Source organism: Quercus lobata, chromosome 8 (genome assembly GCF_001633185.2).
Source record: "Quercus lobata isolate SW786 chromosome 8, ValleyOak3.0 Primary Assembly, whole genome shotgun sequence".
Lineage (NCBI taxonomy): Eukaryota > Viridiplantae > Streptophyta > Magnoliopsida > Fagales > Fagaceae > Quercus > Quercus lobata.
Window position 1 is genome coordinate 64,209,915 of NC_044911.1, and position 23,215 is coordinate 64,233,129.

General features: G+C 34.6%; 2 protein-coding genes across 2 annotated transcripts; both read right to left on the reverse strand.

Annotated features, from left to right (window-relative positions):
• Positions 1 to 7,528: 7,528 nt before the first annotated feature.
• LOC115957634 lies at positions 7,529 to 10,298 on the reverse strand. The gene is made up of 2 exons (XM_031075928.1): positions 9,996 to 10,298; positions 7,529 to 9,325 (listed from the first exon to the last, which is right to left on the reverse strand). The coding sequence occupies exon 2, from the start codon at positions 9,320 to 9,322 to the stop codon at positions 7,664 to 7,666; it is 1,659 nt and encodes a 552-aa protein (XP_030931788.1). The 5' UTR covers positions 9,323 to 9,325; positions 9,996 to 10,298; the 3' UTR covers positions 7,529 to 7,663.
• A 1,028-nt stretch (positions 10,299 to 11,326) lies between these two features.
• LOC115957687 (alpha-soluble NSF attachment protein 2) lies at positions 11,327 to 15,780 on the reverse strand. Its single transcript, XM_031075995.1, has 9 exons — positions 15,488 to 15,780; positions 14,550 to 14,599; positions 14,361 to 14,433; positions 13,865 to 13,944; positions 13,436 to 13,587; positions 12,774 to 12,933; positions 12,641 to 12,688; positions 12,304 to 12,384; positions 11,327 to 11,696 (listed from the first exon to the last, which is right to left on the reverse strand). The coding sequence occupies exons 1-9, from the start codon at positions 15,630 to 15,632 to the stop codon at positions 11,616 to 11,618; spliced, it is 870 nt and encodes a 289-aa protein (XP_030931855.1). The 5' UTR covers positions 15,633 to 15,780; the 3' UTR covers positions 11,327 to 11,615.
• Between the last annotated feature and the right edge of the window lie 7,435 nt (positions 15,781 to 23,215).

Genomic DNA, 23,215 nt, shown 5'->3' on the forward strand with positions numbered 1-23,215 from the left:
GTAGATGTCATTTGTTACTAATATAACATATGTATCATGTGATTTGAATCTTTTTCTAGAGAGTTTGAAGAGTTGCCAATGACTAAATCAGGAGATGATTGACAAAAGCAACTATCTACCAATTAAATGAATGAGAAATATTAGAGACACTATAAATTATTATGTAAATTGATGTGTCATCAATTGTAAAAAAAATAATTCAACTATTCATTTAGTATGTTGTTGAAGTGACACAAATTACGTCAGTGTCAAAACTTTTTTGTAATAGAATAGGTAGTAATTTTGATATTTTTCAAATTGAATAAGAGAAAAGTTAATGATATTACAAATTTTATTATATAAGTATTACAGTTGATATGTCACCTATAACAAAAATATAATTCAAATATGTATTTATATTATGTTATTGAAATGACATTAATCATATTTTTATCCCATAAGTTTATAAGCTTTTTTATAAAATTTGTGGGTTTAGTATTTTTCTCTTATTTGTTTTTATCTTACCAACAATCTTGTTCTTGTCAAAAGTAGGTGTAGGAGCAAATTTTCTAAGAATATGATTTATTGTATTATCCGGTAAAATAAACCAAATCAACCTAAATGAAAATAGTTCAAAAAAAAAAAAAAAACCTAAATGAAAATAAATAAATAAATAAAAAATGAAAAAATCCACGTGCATGTTTCTTTCTTCTGAGTTTTTTATTTTTTGGTCGCCGAAAGTGTTTCCTGAGTCATTTGGAGTCACTAGAATCGTGGGTTCTCTCATTACATGCCACACATGCAGGCTAAGACAGGATCTCTTGGTACTTGTGGTGCCTCATTTCTGTCTCTCTGTACACTGGTTTTCATGGTCAACTTCAGCATCCACTAGCATTAGAAAAATATATATTGGATGATATTATAATTATAATATTTATGCCACTGTATTTCCAACTGCTACTACTTTCATTATGCAGAGTACACTGCCCAGTGCCCACTCAGTCACTCTGCACAAATGCAACACGTATTCAGCTATGTAACACTTACGTACCGTTCATGAATTTAATAAAGATAGCGAAATGTGGTGGGAGCCAATGTTACGAGGGGCTCGTTAGGGCCGGCTCAACCTAATTTGAAAGTATAAGGTGAAAGATTTATGTAAGAACTTTTATATATAAATATTAATTAAATTAAGATTAATTAAATTAATAATATTAATTAAAATTAATGTTAATTTCATATAAAGAATTGAATATCGTAGTTAAAAAATTAATTTAACAAAAAGAAAAAAATTGTAAAAAGAAAATTAATTAATTTTGGATATATAACGATACATAATTAATTACATTTATAATCTATGATATTAATTAACGTGCAGCTTTGTAGTAGATTAGTTTACAAATATTAAAGTTTCAAACTATTAGGGGAGATTAATCATCATTGATGATTTAACACATTTGCAAATTTTTTTAAAGCCTTGTTAGAAATAAAAAAGAAAAATGTAAAAAGTATTACAAAATATTCACAATATAATGTGACAATAATAGTAATTGATGAACTTCAATAATGTAATTAATGAATATTTAAAATACTTTTTTGTGATTGGTAATATGTCAGTTTGTAAATATATAGTAAAATTTGTAATATTCCTAACATCACTAATAATAAAAAGTGCACAACAATATGAAAAAATTCATATTTTTTATAAAATTTTAGGTCTTTTACAATGGGATGAGGGCCTTTTTTTTTTTTTTTTTTTTTTTTTGGTAAAGGGTATATTTTTTGTGGTAGGGTCTTAGGCCTAGGCCTTGGGCCGGCCCTGTATACACGGCAGCGGGCTCTGGCTTTTGAATATCTTATTTCTTAGTGGTTTATTTGGTTGAAAATATAAGTAATACGAGCTTTTGTAATTAATTTACTTGGTTGATTTTTTTTTTTTTTTTTGGTGTTTTCAAGTCATCGTGATTCAAATTTTATATGTTTCATTGTAATTATTAAATTATAAAAAATAAAAAAAAGAACAAGAAAAAATATATAATTATATTTAGCAAAAATAAGTTTTAATTTTTTATTGTATAAAAATAATAGGTAAAATAAATAAGTAAAAAGTCATGCCAAACCAAAATAGAAAGCCCAAATTGATATTGTATCAGGCTTTTGTTTTTACGTTTGGGTCTTGTTAACAAGTATTTTAAAGTTGTTGATTTAATAATTAGTGTTTAGTGATAATTTTTTTTTTTAAAGTATGATTATGTGTGGAAAATTCATGATATATATAGTTACAATAATGAGAATGAGAGATTCAAATCTTGATTTTTTTTTTAAAGGAGAATAAACAATATTATTACTGAGTTGCAAGGCTTTTGATATAATATATATATATTTTGTTTCTTGATGATTGTATAAAAGTTATTAGTTTTAAGAGAATGATGTATAAATAATGCCTAAAAGCATTCATTAATTAAAAAGAAAAACCTTTCACCTTTTGGCTAAAGAGTTAAAATATTATAAGAGATTACTTTAAGTAGATTTGCATACCTACAGAACAATGGTACAAGCATCATCCTCCAACATGTCATTGAAATAGCACATTTGCCTAAATTTTATATGTTTTAATAATCGAACTAACCAGCAATTAACCTTTTTTTTTTTATACTTAAACCAGCATTAACCTAACAAGCACATAATCCAATTTTTAATTAGCTTTTAAAAAAATACAAACTTTTAAGTGGGAAAAGTAGCTAGCTAGGTATGAGTATGACCACAAAGGAAAAAGTAGGACAATAATGATCCTCCAAAATGTCAATAGCATCATTAGCCAAAATTTCCCCTTTTGATCATTTAAGTCACCAATTCTAACCTAACAATCATGCCCTTATTTTTCTGTAAAACAGGGTTTCATCAGTGCATGCATTTGCAACTTCTACTCTCGAAATAGAAAAACCCACACGCATGAACCGAAGTCTAAATTATCCCTTGATTCCCATCGTTCTTCACGTCTTTTTCTTTAGGAGAAAGGAGATCAAAATTCCATTGTGCAAATGAAATATCCAGACAACCATATTATTGTGTATTTTTTGCGTTGTATTACAAGTTTACAATACAAGCTTGTCTTCATAGTAGAATAATCATCATTATTATCAAAATAGAAAGAATATAATGTACATGTGTTATAAATATTAAAGTTGGCGGCCTTTGTCTAACGGTAGTAGTAAACCAAGTTCAAGTTGGTTTTGAATTTGTGCACTAAGCCCAGCCGACCTATACTAGTGTGTGAATATATATATATATATATATATATATATAGACATCGTTTCTCTTGTAATAATTAGTGATAATGAGCCGCATATTGAGAGAAAAGGTGCTACAATAGTAGAGCAAATACAATTGGGAGAGAGAGAGAGAGTCAATCTTGTATTTGGAGTTTGAAGTTTTGTGAGAGTATCTATGTGAGAGAATCTATGTGCTGCTATTATAATATTCTTATTTTATAGTGAACTTTTTTTGCCGTTGTTTATGGATGTAGGTATATTACTGAATTACATAAATTATTTGTAATCTTGTAAAAACATTTTATTTTCACAATATTTACTAATCACCATTGTACATATTATCAAATTATGACAAAATTTGTGGCAAGAAACTGTTACCAACTACCAAGGATTGAGAATCATTTGAATGTTAAAACCGTGAAGTAGATGGGCTAACATTAATAAGTTAAGTCAGCACATTTAAATTATTCTAAAACCACAATTTTAACAGCACTATTTTTTGTAGTTAACTTATGTACTTTATTCTGTCCCAAAAAAAAAAAAAAAAATTGATGATTGGCTTGGCTGTATGGACTTTTGTTTGGTTAAAAGTTAAAACTCTTGTGGCTCAGAGTGGTCATTAAGGCTGTGTTTGTTTTGGGTGAAAATCACTTCCGAAAATGCTTTTTCGTATTTACGGGTGTTTGGTTGTGCATGGAAAATGCATTTTCCAGAAATGCTTTTCAGTTGGCCTGTCAATGGGTGTAAATTGATTTCCATTTTTATTTTACCTTCAAATACCCATTTTCCGGAAAACAGAGAGAGAGTTGAGTGAGAGGGAGACGTGCCCGCGTGCAGAGAGAGAGAGAGAGAGAGAGAGAGAGAGAGGAAGAACCCAGAAAACCTAGAAGAGCCCACTCAGATCGTCGTCCCCGACTGCGTCGCACCCCAAAACCGATCGTCCTCGACCCAGATCGTCGTCCTCGACCACGTCGCTGGATCGTCCTCGACCTAGATCGTCGTCCCCGATCGCGTCGCACCCCAAAACCGATTGTCCTCGACCCAGATTGTCGTCCCTGATCGCGATCTCGCCTTTGTGCCGATCACAATCGCAGCACCGATCGGCTTCGCGCGATCTTGCCTCTCGTCGAACCCAATCGCGACTGGATTATGAATTTTTTTTTTTTTTGGGTTTTATTTGTGTTTCTGGATTGAGGAATTAAATTATATATTTGTTTGGCAGCTGAGAAAATGTGAGTAATAAGTAGAAAATGTGTTTTTTATGATATTTTCAACAACACAACCAAACACCAAAAAATATTTTTCATAACATTTTCTAAAATGCAACCAAACACTTAAAATTATTTTCCTTTTTGGAAGATAGCATTACTTATTTTCCAAAAAATACTTATTTTCCGAAAAATATTTTACATGAAACAAACACATCCTAAATGCTATACCCCAATGCACGCGTTCACCCACCGCTTGAAAATTTAGGCCATGATAAAGACATATCACACATACGAGAAACTAATCTTTCAGTACCTAATAACAAAACGAAAAAGAAAAAAGGGAACTGCATCCCTGCCATGCGAATTATTGCTAAATGCTAATCAATGAAATCACTACCGCCACTCTATAATGGCCTCTATCGTCATTTATGGAAGTAACAATCCATTATCACCAATAAAAAAGGACCAAAAATATAAATGTTTGGTTTGGAATTATTTTTTTTTAACCCAGTATTGTATGGCGACCATAAAACTATCTAGTCATATTTTTAGTCACATGATTTTTGGCTTTTTTTTTTTTTGAGAGATTTTTGGCTAATTTGTTTATACATGTAGATTTTTTTTTTCCTTTTTTGGGAGACTAATACACCAATTAGTTTTTGGCGTAGGTAGAGATTGAATCTCAAATCTCTTATTGAACCATCAAAAACTTTATCAGTTGAGTTAACTGGAACTCACAAGATGATTTTATACACATAGATGATTTTATACTTTTATGAGTTGATAAGTAGGAAAAATTCCTTCAAAATTTAAGCCGGTTTTAAAAGATAAAAAATAAATCAATCAATCCTTGCAATCAAGCAAGCACGCTCAGGTGCCGATAAATTTTTTTTCCCTTTCCTTTTGATGAAAGTTCAGGTGCTGTTAATTGAATTGGAGGAAAAGGTGACATGAAATGTCTCTTCATGGACACGGACTTTAAATTACAAACAAAAAGCCAAACAATCTTTTTCGTAAAACAAAAGAAATCATCTCTATTATGAGGGGAAAAAATCTCTCTATTTATATTTCAAGTGCATAACTCCTTTAACATAATCAGAAACTATTTCAATTTTTCATTTTGGATTTTCATTGGATAATTTTAGGTTTTAACATATTTATTTGTTTAGTTTTGTTCTTAGATAATGATTAGTTTAGCTTAGTATTTGAGTTCGATTAGGATTCATTTAGGGATGTCTTGTGGTTCTTGGAAGCTCTATATAAATGTTCAGATGGTTTATTTTTTATTTGAGACTATTATTATCATTGTGTTTGGTGGTGATTCTAAACAATCCTAGATGGTAAAGACAAAGTTTTACTGTGGGAAACCATTTTTGTACTGTGAACCATGTTTGTTCACAACATTACACTTTCCTGGATTTATTATTGACACTACTTTCTTTTATTATATACCAATCACAACAAGCCATGACCCTTATCAAAAATTATGAAAAATATTGTATCTTGGACTGATTGATGAACTTATTGTGTGAGAAATCTATTGGTTAGACCAGCAGAAAACTATGAATCACAAGGTATACCAATATAAGATTTGCAATATATGGCAATTTACTGACCACAGCATGAAATAGGCACAGAAAAGTGCCATGTAGGACAAGAGGTTATGGAGAGTAGTCTGAATGTTTCAAATTCAGTTTCCCATTTCAGGAACCTTAGCAGTGCAATGGAGATTATAACTGATCTAAAAAAATAAAGTTATTAGAATATCAAGTGCTGTAGGCACCTTCTATGCAATTAGAGTAAGACATGACAAATGGATCACTTAGCAAACCTATATGTGGCACAGTGCCAAGTTTACTCTGAATAATCAGCCTCAGATTTTATTTCTCAAGCTATGAAATTATCTAGGACAAAATTTGTAAATACAAATGATGGCATAAAACGCTTTTTCATATGAAAAAGAAGCTCTTACTTCTTAGCTCTCACTACAAATTGGAACGCCCCTGAATTAGTCATGGCCTATCTGAGCAGAAGGTCTGGTTTATCAAAATCAATAACTTGATAGAATCTCAACAAGCCAAGACATACATTTTGGTGCAAACATTTTACATGTACAGAGTGCAGCTTATATCCTTGAAAATCAAACATTATTTTAGTAAAAATTTCATTTGACACACTTTAGCCAATTTCTTGTAGTTGTGCTGAGTAATTTGAATAAACTCTGGTCATCAGACTTTGTGCCTACAATTCAGTTAACTACACAATCCTGTTTTGCAATTTCATTCTATCTAGAGATATACACGTTCTGTTACACTGCTGACATGTACTCTCAACTCAAAGCCATTTTGGTCTTTAGAAGCTCTCAACTCAAAGCCATTTTGGTCTTTCTTTTTTGTCTACCAATATCTTCAACCTGAAACAAATCACTTTACTTTTCACAAACTGTTCTTCTTACTAGTGCAGTCTTTAGAAGCTCTTACTTCTTACTGTGCAGTTTCTAGTCTTCAGTGTAGATTAAGACAAAGATGACTGCCATTTCAATTGACCTAGCTTCTCACAACATTTGTTTTTTTCTTCTTCTTTTGGTCGGGTTTTGTACTTTTTCTTACCATCATCCTCCTGTATTTGAATGGTTTATATGATGACACAGACAACCTAGAAGCATTACTCCACTTCATTCATCCTCTAATTTTTTGGGCCAACATCCTCTACATTATATCTTCCCTTTATGGATAATTGGGGCCAGATGACATATAACTAAATTTTCATTTACATTCTTAGTTTTACTATAAGTCAGAGAGGACATTTTACAAATTTCATTGTTAACAAACAAAAGCATATATTAGTCATTGAAAATATCTTAATGGTGCAGCTAAGTTTTTTTTCTGTCAGTAGCCAAATAAAGTCAATCAACAAGAAATATTTCCAAAGACATTTAATACATGCTCAGCAAGAAAAAGAAAACTTGGTTCAAGGTTTTCTCACCTCTCAAGTATAAATTTATTTTCAGAATAAAGTCTCCAACACCACAGGAAAACTGATGGTACTGAGACAGGGATAACTTCATAAAGAAAAGTGAAAATGAAAATTGATGCATTGAATTCACTCAAAATCCATGTAATACAAGAAATATTGCAAACAATTTCATATACAAATCAAACTACCATAATTTTCTTATCCATTTTTCTTTATCTTTTTGAGCTAACTGGGTTCTCTTTGTATCAATGATGGAGATGGTGGGGTCATAGTTTCATCTCTTCCTCCTGCAGGCAACTCTTCTTCCACAGTAGAAAGTTGCCTCTCTGGGCTATAATATCCCTTTGCAATTCTGCTGGGACTTGGAGAACTAGTTGAAAGAATGTTGGATGGGCTAGAGTAATTCCCTAGTGGAGAACTAGAGCCGGATCTGGATTCAACTGCTCCATCTTCACGAGGTAAAGGTGAAAGTTCAGTATGTTTTATGCGGAACTTATTTTCCACAATATCATATGAATTCCCAGTCCGCACTTCTTGAGCTAGAGAACACCAACAACAGAATAGCCATAGGGTGCAATCAGCAGCAGATGGTTCACCAAAACAGAAATTATAAGCAGGCAAATTGAATCTCTTTCTCATTTGGATCCTCCAAAAGCCACCATAAAGTAAACCAAACACACAAAGAACAAGCCCAGTTACAACTAGAGCTTCCCTAGCAGTGTCATTGTCAATATTTACAGCAGCCAAGATGAAAATCCAGAAAGGAGCCATACAAAACAAAAGAAAAGTAGCAATATGAACATACATATTACCAAATCCAAGTCTCTCCATATTCCATCCAAATACACAAAAGCCACAGAATAGTGATAGATATGCTATAGAGATATTGTCCCAAAAATCAAGAATCCCCCCACTCCATTCTGCTCTGCTCTCAACAGACTGCTGTTCATCTCTTATTGCAAAAGAATATCTTTTCTCTAACGATTTCAATCTCATTGTTTCTGGCCTATCACCCGTGGTACTCTGATCCTGTGCTTCTTCATCCAAATCATACTCCTTCCCAAGGGGACTCATTATAGTGTACAAACCAGCAACTGCAGGTGCAGCAATTGCAACTGATATACATATTCCAACTCCTATGGCTGGTCGTTGAGATCTCTTGTACCCCAAGTTCAGACCACAAAGCGCATATTGTGCAAAACAATTTATATGGAGCAGAATAACAACCACCATCATGTGTGCCCATTCATGGGGCTTGTAGGTCCCATTCTTGCAGTAAATCTTTCTAAGTTTAGAAATGTCTTCTGGTTTCCATCTGCATAGAAGTACAAGGTGGTAGAACCGTTTCGGGTGCTGGTACAAACAGATAAGAGTAAACAGTGCATTGAGAATTTGATTGTTTACTTCAAACCAAGCATCCCTCTGAGACTTCTTTGGTATTGCACGGTTTAACATTCCAGTCATAACAAGGAATAGAATTGCACCTGAAATAGCAACACAGGCGATCCAGGCAAACAAAGCCATGTTCATTGGGTCTCTAATCCATTCTTTGGCCATTTTCATGAGTGAACCCCAATTAATTTTCCGAGAAAAAACCCCATGGAGGCGATCCCGGAAAGCATGACTTGAAGAAGCCACAGACCGTGAAATCTCATCTCTCTCATTGGCTATCCGCCTGAAGTTGGCAGATGCAGAGCCGAACTTGAGGAAATTTACTCTAGTAATTGGAGATCTAAAGGTATCAGGAATCCTTCTTTGAGGGTTTTCATTGGAAATTAGTGTCCTTCGAGACGCTGATGTATCAAGAGGAATTTCACTCTTCACTTCAACAGCATTAGGTTCCTCGATATCTTCTTTGTGGTTGCCATTATCAGTTGAAACCATTCTCTAACAAAACACAATCAAAGCCTTATTACTCACAATGGGCCACGCAACAAAAAGGACAAAACATAAGAGAGAGAGAGAGCTGTATGTTCTTTTTCTATGTTTCTGGCTAAAGCTTCGAATGTCAAATAATACATTTTGAGAATTACTCAAATAATTTCTTTTAAAAAATTGTGGCAGATTGGAGGAGCAAGGAATCTAGCAAGTAAAAGGAAACAGTTGTACGAAACTGAAAACTCTATAAGCCCAAAAAGCTGTCCAAAAAGCAAGAATCACATACACCAAAACTGAAGTTAAACATACCTGACACACATACATGATAATTATACAAACTCAAATCTGACCTTTACTTGCTCAGCTTTTATTGCTGAACAAAATTCACAAATTTGAGAAATACAAATACAATTTACAACTTTTTATTCACGAAAAAAAAAAATCCACAATTTACAAAAATATGCAATTGGTTCATTCTTCAAACCCAGAAACTGAAGCTAAAAGCACAATCTTTTTATCCACAGAGTAAAAACAAAAACAATGGAAAAAAAACCCCCACAAACTTATATTGCATATTTAAACAATAACTCATCAATTTACACTCAAACAAAAAGTAAAAAAAAAAAAAATTGAAGGAATAGGAGAAGATCTAAAAGCTTGTGTCAGAGCTAACACATACCTATGGAAAGTCTTTAAGAAGCTAGAGTTTCCTCTCTGAGACTCTGATCAATGACTCAAACAATCATTCTTGCAGAACGTTCTTCTTGCTTTCCTTTTTTCCCCCAGCAAAGTGGTACTTTTTAAACCTGCAATAGTTGCCAAAACAAGAATATTTTAAGATAGATACAAAATATGTAGGGTCAAAGAGGCACTTGCAGGACCAAGAGGCAAAGTGGGTGTAGCTAGGAATGAAAGTGAGAGAGAACCACTAAAACGACAACGCGTTAGGTTGTTAAGACAACACAACGTGTTTCATTTTCCAAAACTAATTGTGTATATGAGAAGAGGTCTATTAAGTATTAACTATTGATGTGTTCTGTAAAATATCTATGGTATCCACATAAAAAAAAAAAAAAAAAAAATCTATGCTATCAATGAGAAAAGAATCAAATTGTCTTATGCTTTGTTTGGGTTTTCAATGTGGAAATTGGAATGAACATGTCGGCCATCCTAGGAGACATTGTCATACGTGAAAAAAGTATAGTATATTCTTATGAGACTGGTTGTCACATGTAAAATGTTTTATTTTGTGTTTGCCTTTAGCATGATGAATTGGGAAGGTTTATTATAACGACTTTGATTTACAAGTAATCTTTGATAGAGATAGGAGTTTCAAAAATATTTATGTCAAATTATTTATGAAAGTAACTTGTTTTGGATTATTTTTACACCTCCAAAAAGAAAAGAAAAACCTTGTTTTGGATTGCTGTCTTGGATTATTATTGATGGCTGCTAATAGAGGGAAACTTGCATTTTTGTTAAAAGTTCTATTGAAGAGAACTACGGAACTACCAGTTTTTTCTGTTGTTCCAGACTTGTCCAGTACTGCTTAAGAAACTTTAATTCAATGTTCTGGTTTTTCATTTTTTCCTGTTGTTGAAGGGAGGGCTTTAAAAGGAAAAGTTCTCTTAGCCCTTGACAGAAAAGTGCTATTGGTTTAAGATATTATTATATTGCAAATAATAAACAAGAAAATAAAATAAAGGGTAAATTTTAAACTTCTTTCCATTGATAATTTGATGGTAAATTACATGAGGAGCCAACAATAAATATCAAAGGGGTCTAACTTTAACAAATCAGTCATAAAAAAATTGTGATTACATGGTCAACGTTTGCTTAGGCCAACCATATTGGGTCAATCACCAAATGGACAAGAAATAGAAAGTGGGGTTGCCATAGTGGTTGGCTAAACCAGGATGAGGGTGGGGACCTTATGAATTGCATGACTAAAAGGACCAATGCTTATTGCTCAGTTCATTGTAGGCGTGGTTGAGAGGTACAGAGATAAGCTAGAGCAGATGATCATGGCCCCTTTAATTTAATAATTCAATTGTATCCTCCATTTAGAGTTCTCATTCTTTTCCAACATGAAAACCAGCAATAGAAAATAGTCAATACCCAGAATTACAAACTCTTGTTCACAAACTTTAGCATACCCACTCGAATTAACATTCAAACCAAGAACAATTCAGTACCAGTAGCCATTTGTAAAGCAAGTGTAGCTGGACACAATCACATAACACAATGCAATCATCAAGAATAAAAGCTAAAAATCACTGAACTTTGAGATATAAAACTTTTAGGTAAGATCATCCTCCTCAAGTTCTTTGGCCTTCAGCTTTTCCTTCACCCTCAACAGAAGGGTTGTCTTCCAGGAATCCTATAGAGCAGTTTATGCAAATATCAGAAAATTGCAATGTAAGGAAACATCTTATCTTAGATGAGGTCAAAAATAGAAGTTAGATACACTTTGAGAGTGGAGAATAAAAACACACACATAATGAGGTTGAAGGGGTCACGGAAGTTGGTATTGAAAAAGAACATTGAAAGAACTACCACATCAATCTCTACTTTAAAAAAAAAGTCCATTAATTCATTTCATTTAAAAAATTTTAGGATTTCTTCATCCATGAATTTTATTTTGGGCTACTGAAATCAACAGTGAATATCTAAGTGCAAAAATAGGAGAGAAAATTCAGAATTGTATATATATTGGTCAACGCTAATCCTTTCTCCATGCATCACGTTCAACAGTTTTCATTTTTTGCATTTGGAGACGGCCCTGTACAAATATAAGTATTCAAATTCTAGGCACTGTGTTTTTTGCCCTTTGCTCCCTAAATTTTATGCTGATTTTAATATTTTATTCCAGATCAACCGTAACAGAACAAACTTAAAAATTCCTAGAATGTAATCAACATCCAAAGTTTAAAACAGAATTTCTCAAGGAATCATTAATTCAGTAATGAAGATGGAGAGGGTTGTACCAGTGGAGTCATGCTATCAAATTCCTTGACAACATCAGTAAACTTGGCAACATCTTCCTCATCAAGTGCAGAGGCAATATCCTGGCACAGAGACATAAGCTTCTTTGTCATGATTCTCTTATCTCTATAAGATAAAGATTACTATGAAGTTTTAAAAAGCAAAATGATTATGACAACAGACGAGAACATAGATCAATAAAATGAAAGGCGACATCAACCATCTAAATGTTGGTCAAACCAAGAGTAACAAGTAAATAGAAGATATTTTACCCACATCCAAAAAAAAAGAGATGAAGAATATAATGCAAACTTAATTTAATAACATTTAGTAACCCACCGCTAATAATTTGTATTCACGTGTTCCAGAAAAAGTTGGATCCAATTCCTGCGAAAGTGAACAGGAACAATTTTATAGTTAGATGACCCATTGGGTAGAATGCTGAGATGCTTAAATAAAACCAAATTCAGACCTGATATCGCTCTAAAGCATTGGTAATTGCTACAACGTCACCCTTGCACAGCTGGCAAATACCAGCATTAAGAAGATGCCCTTTAACTCCATACTTCAGCAAGTTATTATTGAGGGACTGCCGTGCTATCTCTTCATAAATCACAATGGACTTTTGATATCTGGAGAAATATCACATGCAAACTATTAAGATCCCCATCATGTCCCTTAATTAATAAAAGGTTTCCAAAATCAGGATTTATGCGGTCATCACTTTGCATTTTCCCACTACAGAATTTGGGTCACTTGGAACTTCTGTAGTTGAACTAGGAGATATATGATGACAAAAAATAATATATCCCAGACTACATACAATCTTTATCCAAATATTGTGCAAAAAGCTAGAAACCATTATAAGAAAATTAAATATATCAGTAGGATAGCAGTAGTGTTATAAACTAGCTGCCAGCCTTATCAAAATGAGGAGTGAAGACACCACACTCAACAGCATTCAGTTGACAGTCAAGTAAAGCTCTAAGGGGCATTTTCAAATTTTCCCAAGATGCATTAGGTTATGAAAATTCTCAGGATCATGTTGAGATAATCAATCTGTGATTATCTTGTTTTCCATACTAAACAACTTGCTGCAACTGTCACATGAGTAAAATATTTATTTAGGCTTACTGTTCTAGTTGAGCGGCAAATTGAGCTACTTTCTGCTTGCACTGGTTGGCAGAAGTGGTTACTTCTTCATTTTGGAAGAAGTCAGCTGACTTTTCAAAGTAAACAATAGCCTGTTCAATGTTCTGTTCGGACTCGTACAATTCAGCAATTTCCTGTGCAGGGAAAAGATGTTAAATGTTCACCCAATGTCTTTTCTGTGTAATATTAAACCATCTCCGAAACGATCCCAAAAGTGTATTAAGGATAAACATAGACCCCAAGAGCACTCCAAAATCAATTTCTCAAATTTTAGAAGGCTTGAGATTATTGCAACAAGTGATAGAAATGAAGGAATACAACCCAAAATAACATTGTAAATAGAATATTACTATAAATGATCATCTCAAAGAAAAAAAAAAAATTGATGACACAGCTGAGTAAAAAACGTACCTTGAAGTATCTAGCAGCCATGCTGAGTCTTCCAATTTCACAAAACATATTTACTGCCTGCTCTAAGCAAGATATGGCCTCTGCAAAAAGGCAAGCATTTTAGCAACAATAAAGTATTATCAAACTCAATTAAAAGAGGAAAAAACCAGAGATTATAAAAATAGAAAGTTAAGAAATTGGTAGAAAACTGTTTCCATAATTCCTATATGGCCCTACATACAGTATAGAGGTTATAATATGTGGAATTAAAACCTATAGTGGGAAAAGAGTCCTGTTTCTTAGGAAGTTATATAAACAAATAATGATAAATTCAAAGCATCTATCTTATAAATGCAATCTGTTCACTATATCCTTTTTATTTGATTTTGATTGGTAGGATTTCTTCATTATATCATTGATTATCAAGTTCTCAACTAAATGGGATATTTGCTAAAGGTATGAAATTGATCATGCCAGAAAATTAAAATTGACCGGGGTGAGCCAACACCATACATACCATTTATATTTGATTTCTTATAGCAATGAGCAGCATCAACATAAGCTTGGGCCGCCTCATGTTTACTTTCCAACTATAAGCACAAGAGCACAGGACAACATTATCAGATACAAACCGATTGATAAAAATAATAGATACAACAAAAAACCAAACAAAGTAACTCTACTTAATCCCAAAAATTGAAAGTACCTTCAAATGACAGTTTGCCAACTTTACATATGTCGCTCCAGCCTTATCCCCTGAGGAACCACAATCATATAGATTCAGAAATTCATAACACCAGCATGCAATGTTGGAAAAATCTAGTATAGAGAACAAGTTCATTCTTGAATTCACATGACCTTTTCCAGGGATATGAGATTCATCTCAAGGAAAAGATAGAGCAAACATCTTTAAATAACTAATATCATCAATGGAAGACTAACTGCACGGATGTTGAGAGTAAACTGTTCTAATTGAAAACAAAAATGGTTCAAGAGCCATTTCTTGGACTAAACCCATGTTAATGAATAAATTCTGTTTCCTTCTATGATTCTATCTAATTACCTTTCAACCTATCTTCAGAAGTACTAGGCAATTTTTGAAACTTTCATCACAATTGTCAACTTCTTCACAGCAAGTTCCAATTCAGTATTCAATTATCATTTCCAAACTCAATCCAATCACATTGTACATCTAAAGCCAATTTATCTAACAGTCAATCTAACTTAATCAAATCAATCAAACATCCCTAATTCAAAAACCAAACAAACCCCAGATCATATCAAAACCCAACACAGCATCTTTCATTAGAACAATACAAGATATGAACATACACACACCCTCCGTTCTCATCAAAAAGGAAATGCTCAAAATTTGAAACTTTCCGATAAAGCAAACAAAAAATCCAAACACCCATTTTTGCATAATTCACAAAAGTCCAAAAAAATCCAAACTTGGGTCATTCCAATCTTTAATAATCAAATTAAAGGGAAAACAGAACAGAAATGTAAGATTAAACCAAGACCCATTTGTAAACAAAGATCCTATCACTTTCTATCCTAAACTTTCTCGGGAAACATACAGAAAATTAGACCAAAAAACTATAAATAATTTTTTTTTAAAAAAAAAGCAAAAAAAGAAAATACAGGATTTGCCGAGCTTGAAGGAATTGGCGGCTTTGTCAAAGAGATCAGCGGCATCTTCGTATTTGGAACCGAACAATCCCCAGCCACTGAGCTTCTTCTCTGCTTTTTTCTCGAAATCCTCTGCTCTTGCTATTTGATCCCCCATTTTAATTTTTCTTTCTTAATTTTTTTTTCTCGAGTTTATTATAATGGAGTGATCACATAGAGAAGATGAGAGAGTCTATGAAGCAAAAAGGATATTGTCAAGGCCAGGTTTGTTTCCCAGAAAGTCAGTGCTTCTTTTCTTTTGTTTTTGTTTCCCAGGTTTGTTCGGTTGAATTCAGGTTTCAAGGCCCAATTAATGCCCATCTTAAATAGTCCAATAATGTTTGGACTTTGTAGAGAACTTGGGCTAAGATTATGCTGGGCTTTATTTTTTGTTTTTGTTAAGATAGTCCTGGGCTCTGTTTTGGAAAATTTTAACATACCATTTATTTATTTTATTTTTTTGAAAATACTAAATATTAATACAAAGAGGAAGAGAGGTGATTCATGAATTTAGATCACAGGCTAAGCAAGTGAAAAGAAGACATTCTTATCACCAAGTTTGATTCGTTACTTAATATTTTATTTTGATATAAAAAAATATATCTTAGTATTTTTTATTTATTTATTTATTTATTTTTGATGAAAGACGAATTCAATAAAAAAAAAGAACTAAGATATTACAAGAGGGGCAGGACACAGCCTGTTCACATAGCCTCCATTACAATCATTCTCAAAGGCGTTTAAGACGTCCACAGGCGGACTAGAAAAAGCAATACAATCAGCTTCTTGGCTATGACTCATCCTAGCTAACATGTCAGCAACTCGATTACCTTCACGATAGCAATGGTGAAATTGGATCTGACTAAAACGGGTGCTAAGCATTCTACAGTCATCCAAAATAGGAGATATAACATTATTCACATACTGGGCATTGCTGAAAACATCCACAACAGCTCTAGCATCAAGTTCAACAATGAGTGATGCTATGTTAAGATTGCAACACATAATAAGACCCTCCCTTAAGCCCCACATTTCAGCCATAAAACTGTTTGTGATTCCTATGCGTTTGGTGAAGCTCGATATCCAATTTCCACCATCATCCCTTATCACTCCTCCACAACCAGCCACTCCCATACTGCCTATCACCGATCCATCTGTGTTTAGTTTCATCCACCCATTAGGAGGCTTTTCCCATCTAATCCTTTTAACACACCTTTGCGTCATCACTCTAGGGGAGGCAATACAGTGCAAAAATTCATATGATTGCTTCAATACTTCTATGTGGAGCTGCTGGTTCAGCCTTTTTCTTTGAAACACAAAGTTATTCCTGCTCTTCCAAATATTCCACACAGTGAAGAGGAATAAAATTTCCCACGGAGGCTTCAAAGTAACTGATGTGCTTCTTTTATTTCCATTCCTACTAAGCCAATCCAGCAGCTCGCTATTCCAAAACACTTGATCAACTTCTAGCCTTCCCAAACAATTCCACACCGCTTTAGCCCAAGGACAGTCACGTAGAGCATGTAAGATTGATTCCTCCGCTTCTTGACAGATAGGACACACAGCTTCTGCACACACACCTCTCCTCATCAGGCAGCTCCTAACCCCAATACTATTGTGAGCACACATCCAAATAAAAGTTTTGATTCTTGGAAGAGTGTTTGCTTTCCAAACCCAGCTAGCACTAAATTTTGGAACCTCTTCATGCCCCATAGCAATCCTATAGGCACTTTTCAAGTTGAACGTACCTTGAGGAGAGTCAGCCCATGTAATTTTATCACAACCTCTACTTGTCATCGCAATAGGAGTGGCTTTTATCAGCATTTGGATGTCCAAAGGAAGCTCAACCGAAAGACCATTCCAATCCCAACCCGTATCTTTCATGAAATCCTTTACTTCCAACTTATTTGCTTCCCGAGATAAAGGACCTTGAATTAGACTTCGAAGGGGGCCCTTGTTCAACCAGCAACTATACCACAAGTTTAACTTACTTTCCCTACCAACTGACCACCTGCTGCCCTTCTCAAAAGTTCCCATTCCTTTCTTCATTGCTGCCCAAATTGAAGAGCAAGGAAGGCTGGTGGGATTAGTAGCATTCAATCTTCTACCCGAACGGTATTTCTTTCTCAACACTTGCACCCAAGGCACATCTCCCTCAGTGTGGAACCTCCAATTAAGTTTTGCTAGAAGCGCAAGATTCCTTCCCTTAGCCGTTTGCAGACCAAGCCCCCCTTCTTCCTTCAATTTTGTAACCTTATGCCAGCCAATCCAATGAATTTTCTTTAAAGACTCCGAAGACCCCCAAAGAAAGTTACGGTTTACTCTATCTATCCCATCCAAGATTCTACCAGGAAGATAGGAGCACTGCATAACGTAAGCTGGAATAGTTGCCGAAGACGCTTGAATAAGAACTTGGCGGCCAGCCAAGGATAACATGCTTGCTTTCCACCCCGATAATTTCTGCTTCACTCTGTCAAGAACAAAATTAAAATCCTGAGAAGACGAACCAGGATGCTTCAAAGGAATACCCAAATATCTACCAAGTGAAGGAGTGGATGTAAACCCAAGAATATCACTTAAAGATTCCCTCGTGTCCCTATCCACATTTGGAGAGAAGTAAACTCTCGACTTCGCTTCACTTACAATTTGCCCCGATAAACTACAGAAGTTGTCAAGCACATCTCTAATTGCTAAGCAATTGATGTAGTCCGCTTTTGCGAATAGTAAGAGGTCATCCGCAAAAAACAAATGGGAAAAAGCCGGACCACTTTGGGAAACCTTGACTGGCTGCCACAACTTAGCATTACACTTCTCTTCTATTAGCTGCCCAAGAAAGTCCATGCATAAAATGAACAAATAAGGGGATAACGGGTCCCCTTGCCTAATCCCTCTAGATGGGTAAATAGGATCAAGAGTTTCTCCATTAAATAATATTGAGGTTGACACAGTGGAAATACAGCTTATAATGATGTCCCTAAGATCAGTTGGGAAGTTTGCTCTAACAAGCATTTCTCTAACAAAACTCCACTCAATCTTGTCGTAAGCCTTCTCCAAATCAATTTTTATGGCCATGTACCCAACTTTCCCCTTTTTTTTGCTTAAGGAGTGGATTAGCTCTTGAGCAATGATCACATTATCGATACCCTTTCTGCCTGGCACAAAAGCCGTTTGAAGAGGAGAAATCAGCTTGCCCAAATAAGGTCTTAATCTGGCCACAATGATCTTTGTCAACACTTTATACACAGTATTACACAAGCTTATGGGCCTATAATTCCCTAGCGTCTCAGGACCTTGAATTTTTGGAATTAGAGCAATGTGGGTACTATTAAGATAGGCAGGAACTCTCTTTTCCGAAAAAATCAACTTTATTTCCTCCATCACTGACTTTCCCACCACCAGCCAAAATCTCTGGAAGAATCCTGCATGCAGCCCGTCCGGACCAGGGGCTTTAAAAGGTTTTAGAGACCATAAGGCTACCTTAATTTCCTCCTCCGTGACCCCCCCACTAATACTTTGCTTCTCTTCCTCTGAAAGTCTTGGCTGCCACTGGTAACTAGTGTCGTATGTGATAGCCAAGGGTTACCAGAAGAGAAAGACCTTTTAAATTTTATTTATTTTATATAGATATGATATGGTTTAAATTTATGGTTTTTTGTTTATAATGATTTCTCTCCACTGTCAAGTCAAAGTCAAGATCTATTAAAAATTTATTTTATTTTATTTTCTATGTAGGTAGAATTCAATTCCAGGTGTTTTGTTTGACGACAAAAAATTTAGCAATAAAATTAATAGAAATCCACGAGTGTCTAAGAGTTTTGTAATTAAATTGACACATTCTCATATACAAAGTGTTTGAGGATTTAAAGAAAAATTGTTCAAATTACGAGATTAGGAATATTATGTAATTATTTTAAAAAAAAAAAGTGATTTGGTTAATCTACACCACTCAATTAACGAGAAATGGTTCCCTTCATCGAATGTATTGTTCTATTTCCTTTTTCTTTCTGAATTTAAATAATAGATTTTAAAGAAGAAGATGATGACGACGACTACTACAGGATAATGCCTCTTACATAAATAAAGATATTTCTTTGACGAGTGATTTTCATATCTTCAATATCAATATAATATGGTAAGCATGTCAATAACTTTGTGCCTTGTGGGGTTGTTCTTTCTTGTATTATGTGCACAAATCCTTCTTGGATATGAACTGGGGTACCATGTTTTCATTTGGAGTCTGGAGTTTATGGCTTTGGCGTAATAAGGTGGTCTTTAAAGACACCTCCTCCCAATGACCCTTCAAGTCAAAAACTATTGCTAGAGCTTCTGAATTTGCATTCCTTGGTGTTAATAGTAAGGTAAGACGCCCTATTGTCTCAGTTCAAGTTCGGTGGCACCCTCCTCCAGAGAACTGGTATAAGCTGAATTTGGATGGATCTTCATTGTGCAACCCAGGCAGGGCTAGTGGCGGTGGCCTTGTCCGTGATTCAAATGGGGCCTAGGTTAGTGGGTATGCTAGAACAATTGGTCATACCACCAGTGTGGCTGCTGAGCTATGAAGCACGGGTGCATTTTGGGACTCGGGTGCGGGTGTGGGTGCAAGTGCGGGACTCGGCAATTTTTGAAATGGTAGGGTGTGGGTGCGGCGGGACTCGGCGATTAAAAAATTATTAAAAATATTTTTATTTATATTTTCTATATATTTTTACTATTAAAATATTCTTAAAAAACACATTAATATACTTGATTCACAAAACAAAGAAAGAAGAAGGCAAGAAACACATCTGAGGTCAGAATTTCGGCTTTTCCGGCGAGTTTTACGATCGATTTCGCCCTGTTTCAACCGTATCGGTCGCCGGCCAATACGGACCGATATTGCCGATAAGGCCCGATGTTGGCCGAATCAGCCCGGTTCGACGCGAATCAAAGTCGATTCAGTGCGAATCAAGTCGAGTTGGCACGAATCTAAAAAAAAAAAAAAAAGCTCAAATGCGGCACCGACGCGCGGTCAACCGCGTCGGACTAGGGTGCAGCACCCTCCCAGCCGCGTCCGTGCTTTCTAGCTGCTGAGTTATGGGCTATTCGTGATGGTATCAACTTGTGCATCGATTTAAATTTGACAAATGTTGTAATTGAGCTTGATGCGAAGATTGTACTTAATTTGCTTTTGAAAGAAGAGGGAAACACGAATGACAATGATGTCATTATTGCTGATTGCAAAGAAGGTTTGCAACGAATCCCAAGAGTTTGAGTTCAACATTGCTTTAGGGAAGCAAATAAGTGCGCCGATGCGGTTGCTAGAAGAGGCACCGTTAGTCCTCAAGATTTTGTAATTTATCAATCCCCTCCAACAGATGTTGCCATGTTGGCTAGTTTGGATGCAGTGGGAACTTTGTATGAGCGTAACCGCTCCTTGTACTTTGTTTTCTAGTTTATGAATACCATCTGTTTAACCAAAGAAAAAAAAAATGTGCACAAATATAGTATTTAATGCATTAGACAATATCATGGTTCATGGAGAGCAGAGTCTCCAACCTTCCAAAACTAAAGGATGAAGCGAGATCAGCAAGACGCAAGAATGGACACCCCACTCCTATAAGATTATGCTGGGCTTTATTTTTTGTTTTTATTAAGATAGTCCTGGGCTCTGTTTTGGTCACTTTTAACATACCATTCATGAATGTCACAGGCTAAGCAAGTGAAAAGAAGATAATCTTACCACCAAGTTTGATTCATTACTAAGTATTTTATTTAGATATAAAATATATATATATATATTAGTGTTTTTTTTTTAATATAAATATGATTTGATTTAAATTTATGATTTTCGATCCATAATGATTTTTCTTTACTATTGAGTTAAAATCAATAAATTTTTTTTTTCTATGTAGGTAGAATTTGATTTCAGGTGTTTTGTTTAATGACAAAAACTTTAGCAATAAAATTAGCCGAAATTCACAAACTTTCAAGGGCTTTTTAACTAAATTGGCACATTTTCACGCACAAAGCGTTTGGAATTTAAAGCTAGTGGAGGGAGAAATAATACAATCCTTTTGATGGAGAGGTCATAGCCAACAATTAAAAAAAAAAAAATCAGGAGATATATATTGAATAAGAGTAATCCATACCATTTAAAAACTTTTAAAAGAAAAGATAAATTCTGGCCCCCCATCCCAGTTAAATGTTCATATACATTTACAAATGGTATTAATTTGATTTAATAAGAAAAAGTTTACATTCATTTAAATAGGATTACAATCCTATTAGTGGTGATTCAAAAAAATTCCTATTAATGATAAATTGTGTATGTGGGGCCTGAAAATTGGAATCCCGGCCCACTTCACATTAAGGGCCCAAAGCCCAGGCCGAGGAACCCTATCTTCAGGGACACGCAATAAAAGCTCCTTGAAGGCCCAAGGACGTGGCCGAGGACGACTCTATGCCCGACACCTCGCAAAACGCCTGAAGAAAAAGACAGACTCAGCACAAGAGCAGCACAGGGGAAAAGGCTGTCAACACCTTAATGTGGAGCCCATCGCCTGACAAACCCATACTCGCACCATGCTATCCAGCTCTTCCCCAACCACTCCGACGTGAGGGTTGATAAGACGAGTAACCACCCCAAATAAGGAGAAACTGACACGTATTTGAAGAACGGGAGAAAATATCAATATAAAAGGGGGAGGGATATCATGGTGGAGGGGGGATGCCCAAAAGGAAAAAATCCTGGCAGACACTGTTACCCATGGGGAAGGATGAGACACTACTCGGACTAAGTCCGAGGAGACGGACCTCTCAAACCCCATCCATGTAAGGTAGGGCCCTTCAGGCCAAATTCACCTACGCATGGGTTTCCATGAAAATCCGGATCAAACCACCACCCAGCGCCCAATGGTATGCCTTTCCAAACCCTCTCTCTACAAATCATATTATTTGGGCCCTTTACACACGAGCCCAACGCCATCCTTGGGTCGTGAAAATCGTGTCCTTACAGTGTATATATCAGAAAGCTAATGATAGTTGATAAACACAAGATTATTTTAACAATAATCTCAACAACAACAAAAAAGATGAAAAAAAACTATAATTTTTGCTGAAACCTCTGACTTACTTTGGAATTTACGGTGGGAATATCTCTTCTTCATCCTCAATAAATTACATCACTTAACAACTGAGTCTTCAAAAGATTTGCATTTACAAATGAGTTTTTGACTCTCTCTCTCTCTCTCTCTCACGCACATTTTTTGTGTTGAGTCTAGTTTGCTGTTTTAATTAATATGATCCAAGTCCTACACATGTATGATTATCTTCAAACGCAAACGCAAATACTCTCAAGTTTGACGCTTCCTCTACTACTTATTTCTTATTTGTCATTAAATTAATAAAATATTTTAATAATTTATATAATATAATACTATTATTATTGAAACTGATATTATATTTACGGTATAATATAAATAAAATAATATAATGTGTAATATGTTATTTCATATTTGATATATATATATATATATATTTTAATGCTTTCAGTGATTGTTTTTCTACTCTTTTTAGCAATCTTTACCTTTTAGTCTATTAGTAATTTTGTTGTACCATAGCCATTATATATAAGAGCTCAAATTTAATTTTAAAGTATAGGTTTATGAACAAGTTAAAAATTGATAATTTATTCATCAAAAGAAAGGAAAATAGTACTCTTAC

Bases quoted from the DNA above. Each gene is read 5' to 3' on its own strand.
- LOC115957687 (XM_031075995.1), bottom strand. From the start codon at position 15,632: ATGGGGGATCAAATAGCAAGAGCAGAGGATTTCGAGAAAAAAGCAGAG. The intron at 14,600-15,487 runs GTATTTTCTTTT...GTGGTTCCTCAG, and splicing joins CTTCAAGCTCGGCAAATCCT to GGGATAAGGCTGGAGCGACA. The intron at 14,434-14,549 runs GTACTTTCAATT...TTGTGCTTATAG, and splicing joins TGGCAAACTGTCATTTGAAG to TTGGAAAGTAAACATGAGGC.
- LOC115957634 (XM_031075928.1), bottom strand. From the start codon at position 9,322: ATGGTTTCAACTGATAATGGCAACCACAAAGAAGATATCGAGGAACCT.